At 39.4% G+C, this 14926-nt stretch overlaps 1 protein-coding gene across 3 annotated transcripts in view; it reads right to left on the reverse strand.

Moving 5' to 3' along the window:
- Positions 1–7435: 7435 nt before the first annotated feature.
- Positions 7436–14926, reverse strand: part of rabgef1 (RAB guanine nucleotide exchange factor (GEF) 1) — a 30174-nt gene continuing 22683 nt past the window's right edge. For all 3 annotated transcript variants that reach the window (XM_055658083.1, XM_055658084.1, XM_055658082.1), the window contains 3 exons: positions 14331–14587; positions 13082–13521; positions 7436–8402 (listed from right to left, as the gene is read on the reverse strand). In XM_055658083.1, the coding sequence (XP_055514058.1) occupies positions 13123–13521; positions 14331–14587 (656 nt within the window). In that variant the 3' untranslated portion in view covers positions 7436–8402; positions 13082–13122. The remainder of the gene's footprint in view (positions 8403–13081; positions 13522–14330; positions 14588–14926) is intronic.

Here is a 14926-nt window from a genome sequence, read left to right on the forward strand (position 1 = left end):
TATATATACACACACATAAATAAGCATATAAAGTGCAATAGGCTATTAAAGTTCAGATTTTTGTTTGTTGAGTTTAATAGTCTGATGGCTGTGGGGAAGGAGCTGTTCCTGAACCTGGATGTTGCAGATTTCAGGCTCCTGTACCTTCTACCTGAAGGCAGCGGAGAGATGAGTGTGTGGCCAGGATGGTGTGGGTCCTTGATGATGCTGCCAGCCTTTTTGAGGCAGCGACTGCGGTAGATCCCCTAGATGATAGGGAGGTATATATATACACCCACACACATATACATACATCACCAGAGATAGTGCCTATCCCACTGAGTTACTCCAGCATTTTGTGTCTACATACACATCCATACTCATAAAAAGTCAAAACCAATGCACCAAGTCTATGTAGTTGAGAGCTTAGACACAACATGCTAGAGAAACTCAACGGGACTGGCAGCATTTCTGGATAGAAGGAATTGGTGATGTTTAAGGTCAAGACCTTCTTCAGACACTTATTTGGCATGTAGTGTTTAATAGCCCAATGGCTATGGTGTATAAACTGTTTCTAAACCTGCACGTTACAGTTTTCAGGATTCTAGATATTCTTCCCGATGGCAAGAGTGAAATGAGTGTGTGGCCAGGGTGGTGTGGGTCTCTGATGATGCTGGCTGCCTTTTTGAGGCAGTGACTCCAGTAAATCCCTTCGATGTTGGGCTGGGCAGCGTTCACAACTTTTTGCAGTCTTCTTCACTCCTGCGTATTCAAGTTGCTGAACCAGGCTGTGATGCAACCAGTCAATATTCTGTCCACTCTACACCTGCAGAAGTTCATCTCTGACATACTGAATTGTGGAAAGATTATTCAAACAGAATCTCCGCAGTCTTCTGATGAAATGAGACGTTGATGGACTTTCTTTATAATTGCATCTGTGTACTTGGTCCAGGAAAGATCATCGAAAATATGCACTCCCAGGAATTTGAAGCTTTTGATTCCCCACCATCGCCATGCCGATATAGACAGGTTTGTGGGTCCTCATCCTTCCTCGTCCAAAGTCCACACTCAGTTTCTTGGTCTTACTGACATTGAGTGCCAGGTTGTTGTGCTGGCACCATTTGCTCAGTCGATCGATCTCACTTCTATACTCTGACTCATCATTATCTGTAATTCGTCCAACAACGGTGGTGTCGTCAGCGAACGTGAAGATGGAGTTTGCACTGTGTCCGGCTACACGGCCGTGAGTATAGAGTGAGTAGAGCAGGGGGCTGAGCACACAGCCTTGAGGTGCTCCCGTACTGATGGTTATTGTGGAAAAAGAATCTGAGGGGGTAACTTTATCACGCAAAGGGTGGTCGGTGTATGGAACAAGCTGCCAGTGGAGGTAGTTAAGGCATGGACTATCACAATGTTTAAGAAACATGTAAACAGGTACATAGATATGACAGGTTTAGAGGGATAAGGGCCAAACGCAGGTAGGTGGAACTAGTGTAGATGGGACATTTTGGCCGGTGTGGACAAGTTGGACCTAAGGGCCTGTTCTCAGGCCGTATGACTCTATGACTCCAAATGTTGCTGCCAATTCGAACAGATTGTGACCTGTCGATGAAACCCATCTCTAATTGAAGCTTGATATATTAATATTTCATTATGTTTAATGCTGCTGCAAAATTTTAATAAATGTCCCGCTCTTGCTCATAAAACTGTACATGGATTTCATTTAAAATATTTTGTGGTTTAAAATATTTGCTTTTTTTTGTGTCTCTGAATGTTTTAAATAGATTTACAAACAGCCTTACTCTTCTTAAAAAAATAAATATTTTTTACTATTTGGCTTCTACTTTAAATGCCTCAATGATGACATCCCAGGTGGCTCCTAGAGTCACACAGTGTTTGGAACAGGCCCTTCAGCCCAAATTGCCCACACCGTCCAACATGTCCCATCTACATTAGCCCCACTTGCCTGTGTTTGACCCATATCCCTCTAAACTTGTCCTATCCATGTACCCGTATCATATCACGACATTTATCTTCTTAAATGTCGTGATAGTTCCTGCCTCAGCTATCTTCTGGCAACTCGTTCCATTCACCCACCACCATTTGTGTGAACATGTTACCCCTCCAATCCCTATAAAATATTTCTCATTTAACCTTATGCTCTCTAGTCCTCTAATTCCCCACTCCAGGCAAGAGACTCTGCGCATTTAACCGATCTCATGATTTTGTACACCTAATACTCCTGATAATTCAATCGTCTCTTTCCTCACAACTTGAACACCTGATGATGGGACTTAGTCCCAGAGGCTCTTCCCCATGCTGCCCAGCAACATGATTATTTTTCTGGGCAACCTGGATTGGAGACAGCATTAAGGTGCAGTCTAACACTGCATGTTCCTTTCTAAAAGCTTCTTAAATGCCACTATCATATCTGCTACCATTTGTGGCAGCGTGTTTCAGACACTGACCAGTCTCTATGTAAAAAACCTACCCCATGCATATCCTTGAAATGTAATCATATCCTCTGAAATATATTTCACTTTTTTCTGCTATGCTATTCAAGATCATAAGGGCATTGATCATAGTTAGTCTTCGTTAGATCAAAATGTTTAGTAATGAGTCTGCCCACACAGGCTTGCTTCAGACTCAAACTCAAATTTTTGAGCACCTATTTACATTGTGTTAATACAGGGGCTTCCCAGGGTGTATATGCCAGACTTATGAAAATCTGACTTTCACAAATCCTCCCATCCATTTTTAAAGCATGTTTCAATGTGTAGGGCAGTGGTGGAGCGCACAGCGCCAGAGACCACGGTTCGATCCTGACTATTGATGCTGCCTGTGTGGAGTTTGTATGCTCTCCCTCTGACCACATGGGTTTTATCTAGTTTCCTCCCACATTCCAAAGACATTCAGGGTTGTAGGTTAAATAGCTTCTGTAAATTGCCCCGAGTGTATAGGATGCAAAAGTGGGATAACATAGAACTGGTGTGCGTGTGATCGATGGTTGACGTGGATTCAGTGGACCGAAGGGCCTGTTTACGCACTGGATCTCTAAACTAAAACTTATATAGTAGTACAAAACATACAACCAACAGTGCAGCACAGGTACAGGCCCTTCGGCCCACAACGTCTGTGTCAAACATGATTTCACGCTAAACCAATCTCATCTGCCTGCATATGATGCATATCCCTCCATTCCCTGCATATCTCTGTGGCCAACACGTTTTGTGTGATATTACACTCTTGCATGGTATATCATCACCTCTACCGTGACATGTATGTTTATTAATCATGCTTAACTAATGGATAACACAAGAGAATAAATTAGAACATTCATTCGTTTAGATTTAGTGCTTGATTATTATATCACAAGGTAGGTAATGTGTCCCCAACCTTGGGTGTGTTGGTGTAAAAAAGTTGTTGATAAAAAGTAGCTAAGTTTGAATTAATATGCATACTGCCACCTTTTGTATAAAATAGGAACTGCATGTGCCTATCTAAAAGCCTCTTTAATGCCTCTACTATGGTATCTGCAACCAACACCACCAGTCCCAGAGGGTTCAAGACACCCACCACTCTCTATGTAAAAATCTTGTTCCACACATCTCCTTTAAACCTTCCCCCTCTGACATTAAAGCTCTGCCTTTTATGCTTGGATATTGCCGCCCTGGGACCATTGTGATTGTCTCCCCTATCTATGCCTTCCACAATTTTATATCCTTCTATTAGGTTTCCCCTTTCCGATGCTCCAGAGAAAACAATCCATGTTTGTCCGACCTGGCCTTACAGCTAATACCCTCTTATGCAGGTAGCATTCTGGTAGACACAAAGTGATAGAGTAACTCTGTGTCTCCAGTCGGTAGCCCTAGTCCTATAAAGCTGCAGCATGACTGCCAGACTCTTATACTTAATACCCGACCGATGAAGGCAGGTGTACCATACATCTTTTTATCCACTTCATCTACTCGTGCTGCCACATTCAGGGAGATATGGACTTGCACCAAAAGATCTCTGTGTACATCAATGCTGTTAAGGGTCTTCCCATGAACTGTATACTTCACCCTTACATTTGACCTCCCAAAGTGCAACACCTCACAATTGCTCAGATTAAACTCCATCTGCCATTTCTCTGCCCATACCAGTAACTGATCTATAGCTCACTGTGTCCTTTAACAACCTTCCTCACTGTCCACATCTCTGCCAAATTTGGTGTCATCTGCAAACTTCACCTGTCCCACCCCTTCCCCTCATCTCTTTCTACCAGCTATATCTCCCCTCTACTCCATCAGTCAGAAGAAAGATATTGCCAATTTGTTTCAATAAAGCTATAGTGCAGACATTTATCAGCTGTAACCTGTCAAAAAAGTCCAGCAAGATGATGGAAGATGCACTTGACAGTGCTTTCAATAACCTACTCACAATTGCTATCCTAAGATTTCACTAAGTCCACACGGACCCAAACACCATTACAGTGTTTGTACAAACATCGACAAAGGAGCTGAATTTCAAAGGTGAAGTGAGAGTTCTTGCAATGACATCAAGGTGGCATTTTACTGAATGTGCAATGAAGGCTATCCTGTTAATAGCTCTGTGTAATTTTTCTACATTATTTCTACATCATTGCTGGATTCAAACTGTATTTTTTTCCCAATGGAACACAACTATTAACAAGGATAGACATAAAGTGCTGGAGTAATTCAGCGGGTCAGGCAACATCTCTGGAGACAAAAGGGTTGGGTGATGTTACGGGTCGATACCCTTCTGCAGATCCGATCTGAAACATCAGCCACCCTTTTTCTCCAGAGATGCTGCCTGACCCACTGAGTTACTCCAGCACTTTGTGTCTATCTTTGGTATAAGCCCGCACCTGCAGTTCTTTGGTTCTACATATTAACTGAAGGACAAGGGAGCTTTAAAAATGAAAATGTTCAGAATTTTCTACATAAATATGCCCTTCAGGATTTCCCTTCCTGAATTTATTTTCCAACGTTTGACAGATGTAGCATATATATCTCACTAAATATGCAAAAGCCCACTTTGCTGCTCAATGGGGCTCTCTTTGGAAGATTGTCTCATCGTATGTCATTTTCCCATGGTGTCTGGTATGGTTCTGCCAACCTGATTGTTAAAAGGCATCTACTGTCCCTGGGAACATGCAGATAAAGTAGAAATGATAGTAAAGAACCCGTTACATAAAGAGGTTGAAGATGATATCTTATTTAGTGCAGCAGACCAAGATCATTTAACTGAATTGTTCAAGGTGAAACGGGAGTGTTTATAAAATACACCCCAGAAATTACAATTGACAGGCAATTTAAATAAAAGGGGCATGTTAAATAAAAATGAGAAATCCAGTATATATTTTCCTCAGCAGCGTAACAGCAAGAGATATTGAATAATCATGTTATATGAGCAGAATTAGGCCATTCGGCCCATCATGTCTACTCCGCCCGTCAATCAAGGCTGATCAAACTTTCCCTCCAAACCCCATTCTCCTGCCTTCGCCCCATAACCCCAGACACCGGTATTAATCAAGAATCTGTCTATCTCTGCTTTAAAAATATCCATTGACTTGGCCTCCACAGCCGTCTGTGCCAAAGTATTCCACAGATTCGCCACCCTCTGACTAAATAATAATGATGAGACAGAGTACAGAAAGGAGATCGTTTCGAGTGCAATAAATTGGAGAGGTTTGTGGACGTAGTCCTGACCATCCCATAAACCAACCTTCCTTCTACTGACTCCATCTACACTTCACGCTGTCTCAGCAAAGCCGCCAGCATAATCTAGAACCTGTCCCACGCAAGTAACTCCCTCTTCACCCCTCTCCCATCGGGCAAGATGTACATAAGTTTGAAAATGCCTACCTCCAGATTTAGGCACACCAGCTGTTATCAGGCAACTGAAGGTCCACTCGTTAGATAGATTCAACCGAATAAGGCAGCAAAGTTGTTGGCAAATAACTTAAGAAATATTTTCTTATTTCCAAACCTAAATCATAAATTTAGATGCAACCTCGTGGATTTAGGAATTTAAAAAAAACTAAACTACAATGTTACCTTTAATTAGTAGACAACTGGTACAATCGTGTAAACTGCTCTGATGTTAAGGCAATAGAAAGTTTAGCTGTTAAAACAAAGTTAAAGGAAATAGCATGGATTTTAAGTTATTAAGATAACTACAGGATTTGGATCTTGACTAGGTTTAGGTTTATTATTGTCACGCATACCAAGGTACGGTGAAAAGCTTTATTTTAGTTTTTTAGTTTAGAGATACAGTGCAGAAACAGGCCCTTCGGCTCACTGAGTCCATGCCGACCGGCAATTTCCGCACATTAACTCTATCCCACACACACACTCTAGGGACAATTCACGTCTCTACCAAGCCAATTAATCTACAAACCTGTACGTATTTGGATTGTGGGAGGAAACCGAAGATCTCGGAGAAAACCCGCGCACGTCACGGGGAGAAAGTACAAACTCAATAGATACAGCACCTGCAGTCTGGATCGAACCCGGGTCACCGGCGCTGCAAGTGCTGTAAAGTAGCAACTTTACTGCTGTGCCACCGTGCTGCCCTATTTTGCAATATCAAGTCCTATAAGCCCAACTGTGCGAACATGAAGCTCATTCTCGTGACAACTTTAACTAAAAGAGTTTTAAGAACTCATATGGGGCATATGCAAAGCACCTCATCTTGTGAGATTGATTGAGGGGATCACTTTGGGAAAGTGTACTGGGAAATGTAAGCTTGAATGCATTAGAAGTTGTGAACTTTCAAGGATATTGATATCAAAAAACAATTGTGGTCATTACAGGCAATAGACCCGATTGTTAATTCAAGATTGAGGGAAGGGCTGGCTCACTGCGCCAGAGACTTGAGTTTGATCTTGACCTTGGGTACAGTCGACACAACCGATAGACAGCAGATTAGTAAACTGATTGGCCTCCAAATATGCCCCTAATGTGTGGGGAGTAGATGCCCCTGTGTATGGAGACAATGGTTATTTTAATTTGTAGTGATTCTTTTATCGAACTAGTGTGAGCAGTCAGCAGCGTGGCGCAGCGGTAGAGCTGCTGCCTTATGGCGCCAGAGACCCAGGTTCAATCCTGTCTACGGGTGCTGTCTGTACGGAGGTTATCAGTTCTCCCTGTGACCGCGTGGGTTTTCTCCTGGTGCTCTGGTTTGCCCCCTCACACCAAAGACATACAAGTTTGTAGGTTAATTGGCTTCGGTAAAAAATGGTAAATTGACCCAAGATTGTAGGATAGTGTTAGTGTACGGGGTGATCGCTGGGTGACGCAGATTCGGTGGGCTGAAGGAACTATTTCCGCACTGTATCTCTAAAGTATAAAGGTGATCAATGGTCGGCCTAGACTCAGTGGACCGCAGGACCTAATTCTGTGCTGCAAACTAAAACTAAGATGAATGATATGCTGTACAAAGTCACGTGCATTTCTCAAACATCTTTTAATATTTTGCTCAGGAAATGCCATATTATTTTGAACAGGATCCAAAGATTACATTGTACCCAACATTTCCACAATTACATAAAACCAAAGTTATTATACATATTAAAATCAAAGTGCAGTCTGTAGTATATAATCATTTAAGCAAATGTCATTGCTTAATCATTCAAAACTCATTTAGACACCAAAAGTGAATTCACCACAGAGTCATACGGTTAATGCAGCTACACTTATACAAGGTGTAATTAAAATAAAGAGCATGTTCAATATGATGACAAGATATTCCTATTCACATCATTGACTTTTACTATACAATAAAAATCCGCAGAAACAATACAAACTTCAATTGTACCAGTTTACCAGTTTTTAAAGATTCTTCTTTGATAAACCGAGGAATTAATTTGTTTTCAATCTCCTCATTCAAGCCATTGAACAACTAAGTCAACTTCACTTTGGAGTGTTGGATGAACCAGAGGCCAAATTGTGAATGTAAACATTTCCTGGTTCCCTCTGTGCTATCTACTCTCTGTTCAATACATGCAGTATATTAGCTCACCGGAAGAGAGTATTGCAGTCTTGTTAAAACATTAGCTGACATGCCAGCAAGTTTAAATAATTCTAACCATTGCAATTTGTTTCAATACCTCCTGATTGATTCGCACAGGTGAAAAAGTGAGTGTTACAATTGCAGGCGTCTCCAGTTCTGTATTAATGTAGAAGAGGCATCTTCCCATCATTTTTTGTGACCATTTGTGACCTTTTTAAGTGACCTAATGCTTACCTTTCTACCTCCTTTCCACTAAAATTAAACTCAATCTCAAGTCATTGAAAGCTTTAAATGTCGTTCCACTGAGGGGAAATATGCCCAGCAACATGGGTTTATGATAAATTATTTCTTTCTTGTGAAATCAAAGGTAGCCAAAACCAAAATTATTAATTCGCTCCAAAATTCTGAAAAATAAATGAAATTCATATTTATGTTAGAATGCAAACTTTATCCATATTTAGATTATTTATGCATTGTGCACGTTAAAAATAAATTCAAAGGATTTCAAGAACAGTCCATTTCATGATTTTCAACTTGAATATTTCTGGCATGCATTCCAATTGCAGTCCCATGCAGGCAGCATGGACCAAGTGAATCACCAAGAAATGCTTCTGCAATAAGTGCACATCTTTTTGCTCCAAACCGATCGTTGTATATTTAGTTGGGGACCAAATTTAGATGATTTAAAACTAATTTACCACTTTTTAACTATTCAATAGTCAGACATTCAGATACAGCCCCTTGCTTCAGATTCAGACTCAGATTCAATTTTAATTGTCATTGTCAGTGTACAGTAGAGACAACGAAATGCATTTAGCATCTCCCTTGAAGAGCGACATAGCAAACGATTTGAATAAAAAAATAATAAGTGTCCGGGGGGGGGAGGGGGGGGGGATGGTGATTGGCAGTCACCGAGGTACGTTGTTGAGTACAGTGACAGCCGCCGGAAAGATGTTTGATGTGGGGAAATAAAATAATGCGTGGGCAGGTGGGACGTGTGTAGATGGGGTATCGTGGTCAGCATGGGCAAGTTGGGCCGAGGGGCCTGTTTCCATACTGCATGATTCTCTATGACTTCACAAACCAAGAGCATTGTCCTTTACTTTCACAAGCTTAAACTTCAAGAGCTCAAAATAAATAGTTTGATTAATTACTCCAATCAAGCTGTGTACATGGTAGTTACTCTGCCTGATCTGATAAATGTCCTGGTCTCACACTAGACCATTCTTATATTGATTTTAATGCTTAGGCAGCCAAGTTAGTAAAGTCTAATGCAATTCAGTAGTTAGTTTACTGAATTATTTAAAGCATGCACAATAGTATGAACATGTCTTGACAAATCAATAAAATTAGGGTTTATGATGTGTTAAATTCTATACAACCCATTAGAAATACCGTACCCTCAATAATGTTTGGGACAAAGACCCATCATTTATTTATTTGCCTCTGTACTCCACAATATGAGATTTGTAATAGAGAAAAATCACATGTGGTTAAAGTGCACATTGTCAGATTTTATTCAAGGCCATTTTATACATTTGTTTCACCATGTAGAAATTACAGCTGTGTTTATACATAGTACCCCCCATTTCAGGGCACCATAATGTTTAGGACACATGGCTAAACAGGCGTTTGTAGTTGCTCAGGTGTGTTTAAATGCCTCCTTAATGCAGGTATAAGAGAGCTCTCAGCACCTAGTCTTTCCTCCAGTCTTTCCATCATCTTTGGAAACTTTTATTGCTGTTTATCAACACGAGGACCAAAGTTGTGCCAATGAAAGTCAAAGAAGTCAGACTGAGAAACAAGAATAAAACAGTTAGAGACATCAGCCAAACCTTAGGCTTACCAAAATCAACTGTTTGGAACATCATTAAGAAGAAAGAGAGCACTGGTGAGCTTACTAATCGTAAAGGAACTGGCAGGCCAAGGAAGACCTCCACAGCTGACGACAGAAGAATTCTCTCTATAATAGAAAAATCCCCAAACACTTGTCCGACAGAACAGAAACACTCTTCAGGAGTCAGGTGTGGATTTGCCAATGACCACTGTCCGCAGAAGACTTTATGAACAGAAATACAGAGGCTACACAGCAAGATGCAAACCACTGGTTAGCCGCAAAAATTGGATAGCCAGGTTAGTTTGCCAAGTACTTAAAAGAGCAACCACAATTCTGGAAACAGGTCTTGTGGACAGATGAGACGAAGATTAACCTATATTAGAGTGATGGCAAGAGCAAAGTATGGAGGAGACAAATAACTGCCCAAGATCCAAAGCATACCACCTCATCTGTGAAACACGGTGGTGGGGATGTTATGGCGTGGGCATGTATGACTGCTGAAGGTACTGGCTCACTTATCTTCATTGATGATACAACTGCTGATGGTAGTAGCATAATGAATTCTGAAGTTTATAAACATATCCTATCTGCTCAAGTTCAAACAAATGTCTCAAAACTCATTGGCCGGTGGTTCATTCTACAGCAAGACAATGATCCCAAACATGATCCTAAAGCAACAAAGGAGTTTTTCCAAGCTAAAAAATGGTCACTTCACGAGCGGCCAAGTCAATCACCCGATCTGAACCCAATTGGGCATGGCTTTTATATGCTGAAGAAGAAACCGAAGGGGGTTAGCCCCCAAAACAAGCATAAGCTAAAGATGGCTGCAATGCAGGCCTGGCAGAGCATCACCAGAGAAGACACCCAACAACTGGTGATATACATGAATTGCAGACTTCAAGCAGTCATTGCATGCAAGGGATATGCAACAAAATACTAAACATGACTACTTTCATTTCAATTACATTGCTATGTGTCAAACATTATGGTGCCCTGAAATGGGGGGGGGGGGGGGAAATGTAAAAACACTGCTGTAATTTTTATACATTTCCAAAATGTATAAAAATGGCCTCTTTTTTTTTTAATCTCACAATGTGCACTTTAACCACATGTGTTTTTTTCTATTACAAATCTCAAATTGTGGAGTAGAGGCAAATAAATAAATGACGGGTCTTTGCCCCAAACATTATGGAGGGCTGTAGTTTGCTTTCACAGCAGTTCTTATTTCCTGCAACATTTAAAAAACATCTTATTTGTTTATGTATGACTTTTAACAGGAAGAATGGACTAATTGCATTAAGCGATTTTGTGCACCCACTAACATAACACAGTGCACTAATTAGTGCAATTGCATACAATAGTGCTTAACCTACTTTACAAGGATTCACAAAAAACACATCTTAAATACAAAATGAACTTTCTTTAAAATGTTTGTACAGCTACACTGATTTCTCTGAAGGAGGAAAGAAAATAGACAAGGTTGCTTTGGTTTTTGACAAGAATATTATCTGCATGCTTGACAAGGCAGACAAGAAACTCAGGAAGGAATTTTAATAAAATGTACAAATAACCAGTACATGAAAGTTAGATGAAGTGTTGTGAACAATTATAACTGTCACAAATTCAAGTGTACCAATCTATAGTAATTCACAAAGGTGGCAAGTTTGTGTGCTTTAAGAATCCATATGTTATTTGTCAGCAAAGGGAGCCAGATAGTCACAAATACACTTATCAATAGTTTGAAAATTGGTTGGCGTGTTGCCTCCTTTGGGCAGAGTACTGAAGCCAACTGTGAAGTTCTAAACTACTTCAAGTTACAGCAACCAACTCAACTCAAGACTGGAAAAGAAAATAGAAGGACATATTTCAATGATGCGTTTTATACCCTTCGAGCAAATGAAGTTTTGAACTGCCAAAGGAATCGCCCTATTTATGTAATGCAAATCTAGCTTAACCACTGCCAGTAGAGATGCAATCTCAGAATAGTTCTTGTTAAGTCGTTAATTGTAGAGTCATAAAATTAATGTGATGGAACAATTCATTAGCTGCCCATATATTTTACATTTGAATGCAAGACATTCTGAATGCAAGACATTCTGAATGGTAAATAGCAAGTGCCATTAACATTAAGCGTATTAACACATACAGTAAGTGTGTGTTTGCTTCTTCAAACATTTGAGCTGGGGTTAAAAAAACAAGTACACACAAGCATTCGGATGATTTAAATCAGTTTTCCAAATTATGAAAAAGGTTATGTAATTAAAAGAATTTAGCAACCAAAAATAGTTAGGGCATATTCAAAGTTAAAATAATAGCATATATTTTGTCAAGATCTGATTGTTGTTTGAATTTCAATCTCTTTCAGCCACATTGAGGATAAATAGTTGCAGATGGCCCATTTACTAACTGAATACCTAACTACAAGTATAAGATTTACAAAGTGGTTCTACCGGGTCACATCAGAATAACCTCTCACCAAGTCATCCGTATATCATTGCTTAAATTTTAAAAATAGAGGACGGTAAAAGGGCATTTGGCCAATGTGATAATTCAGTTTTAATTATTTAATACTAGAGGGGAAAAATGAACTCCTAAAAACGTTGTCATTACTCCTTTAAAGTTTTGATGGTGCTCTGGGAAACCTGTATGACCAAATTATCTATCTAAGCCGCAATGGATAAAATAAAAATTCATCTATACTGCAATGGGTAAAATCTTGTAACAAATCTATGTCCAAGATAAGACAGCCAAAATAGTAATGCTACTGGTTTTTAATATATAATTACAATCTGTAAACTGTGAGAGCACTGAAAATCTGGTGAAAATCTCAACCACATTATTAAACAGAATTTCACTTCTTCAGATACTTTAAACAAGAATCCCTGAATATAATTATTCTCAATGAAGGCATTAAGAAAATAATGTTGCAGAGAACATCGAAAGTATAAAACATAGTTTCTAGTTTTAAAAGAAGGAACAAACTAAATACTCCAGTAACTGGGTATTAGAAATAATTACACGGTGCTGAAAATGTTCAGCTAGTAAGTAGTACAAGTTGCAAACTCCACGGGTGCTATCTGACTGGCTGCATGTTTGCAGCATTTTCCGTTCATATTTTACTTCAAAAGTACCGATTACAATTTTTGGAACTACAGTATTTTGTAAAAAAAACAGCTCAAGCATTGACATAGAAAGACATTTAAGTTCCAAATTCTCAGCCGATATGTAGTTTACAAATGAACAAACCTTAACACAGAGTTTGCTCGTCTTTAAGAGTTTTAATTCTTTCAGCCAAGAAACATCTGCGGCTGGATTGGTGGCGGAAGCTTGTCGTTCTCTACATTGTCAGAATCAATTGCCACCACTGACTGGCCCTTGGGTTTGATATCAAGTGGGTATTTCTCAATAATATCTTCAACCTCTTTGGTCACACCTTCGCTCCAGTCAATTAAGTCTTTTTCAAGCTGCTTGGCCGTTGAAATTATTCTTTGCTGCCTATCATTCAACTGTGAAATAAGATTTAAGTTCTTGTACATTTGTTTCATTCCTGCGCACTCTTCAGGAGACCATTCCTCAGAGTCATGCTTCTTAGGTGATGATTGGCCAGACATGTAACGATCAAAGTCTTCTTCCGTTAAATTCAAAGACTGAGCATCCAGCTTTTCAATGAAGGCAACTGCACAACACTGCAACCAAGAAGGACATTTCAAAATTATCAGTACTATTGTATAGTTATTTCATTGTCTGTAAAAGCTCATGTTAAAACCCATTAAGTAATACTTAAACAATGTCAATAAATGTAAATACTGAAGTATTCAAACTAATAATTAATTACAGCCAGATTTCTACCTCAAATGCATTTGATGCACTGGTACATTCACAAACATCGTAAAAATGTTCATCATAAACTTATTATTCTCAACATTTCTTAACCCATTTTTTTTAGCTGATAATGAGGTTTACTCCTACACTTAAAGAACTAGTACATGAAACTCAGATGCTATTATTACTGAGAATCAGAGCAGGAACCAAGGATTAGAATGCATATCACATGAACCCTCTCTTTAAAACTGATTTACAACGGCACACGGCTACCAACGGATCAGAAGGTAAGCACAATTTACATTCTGATCCTCAATCATCCATTTAGAATGCAGAGACATACCAAATTTCATATCTTATTTACACGTCCATTATTATTATTGAACAGTTACATTGGAGAGCTATAGTTTTATATGTACAAACTGCTAAAGATTCATTTTACCCAAGATGCACAGATCACCAAATAACTGCTCAAATACATAATAACCTTTCATTTTACTTGTACATATTTAAATATAAGCAACTCCGTACAGACAGCACCCAGACTACGGGTCTCTGGCACTGCAAGGCAGCAACTCTACCGCTAGGCCACTGTACCGCCCTAACTTAGCCTTGAATATAGTCCAACATGCTGGCTGCTTTAAAAGCATTTTAAATTTATCACAACACTTACTAAATTTGTGAAGTAATACCCATCTTCACCAGTCATCAGTCGGCTTGGATTGCAGAATCGTGTAATATACTGGATGTTTGACTGTAAGCGAGGAGGATTCGCCTTTAACACAATGTAGATTAGTGTGGGTAGGAAGTCATCTGCAGAAGCAGGTTCATTCTTTGTGATCTTTATGGCATTGAAAATCTGTTTGCTGCATTTAGTGATGCAGGTCAACTTTTCACGTGGAACACGCCTTGAATCCATTTCAATTACAGCTGTATGAAAATTCAGAAAATCACATTTACAATATCAAGGTATCATAACTTTACTTTCTACCATTAAAAAAAAAAGCTAACTTAATGTATACACACACGTTCAAAGATTTGCTGCTGTCAAATCTCACACAATGGCTTGGATTTTGCCATCCTGAGTGAAGCCATGAAGTGCTGACATTAAAGAAAAGTTCTAAAAATACAAGATGCTGTAGGTTTAACGTCTGATAACCACTGCTGTCCGGGTATCAACTTTAAGAGAACTCTTGTATCAAGCAGGTGAACCAGCCACATTGAAAACGACGACATAAAAAGCATTTATATTTTACTTTTTTTTTTAGA

The sequence above is a fragment of the Leucoraja erinacea genome, chromosome 28 (assembly GCF_028641065.1).
Source record: "Leucoraja erinacea ecotype New England chromosome 28, Leri_hhj_1, whole genome shotgun sequence".
Taxonomy (NCBI): domain Eukaryota; kingdom Metazoa; phylum Chordata; class Chondrichthyes; order Rajiformes; family Rajidae; genus Leucoraja; species Leucoraja erinaceus.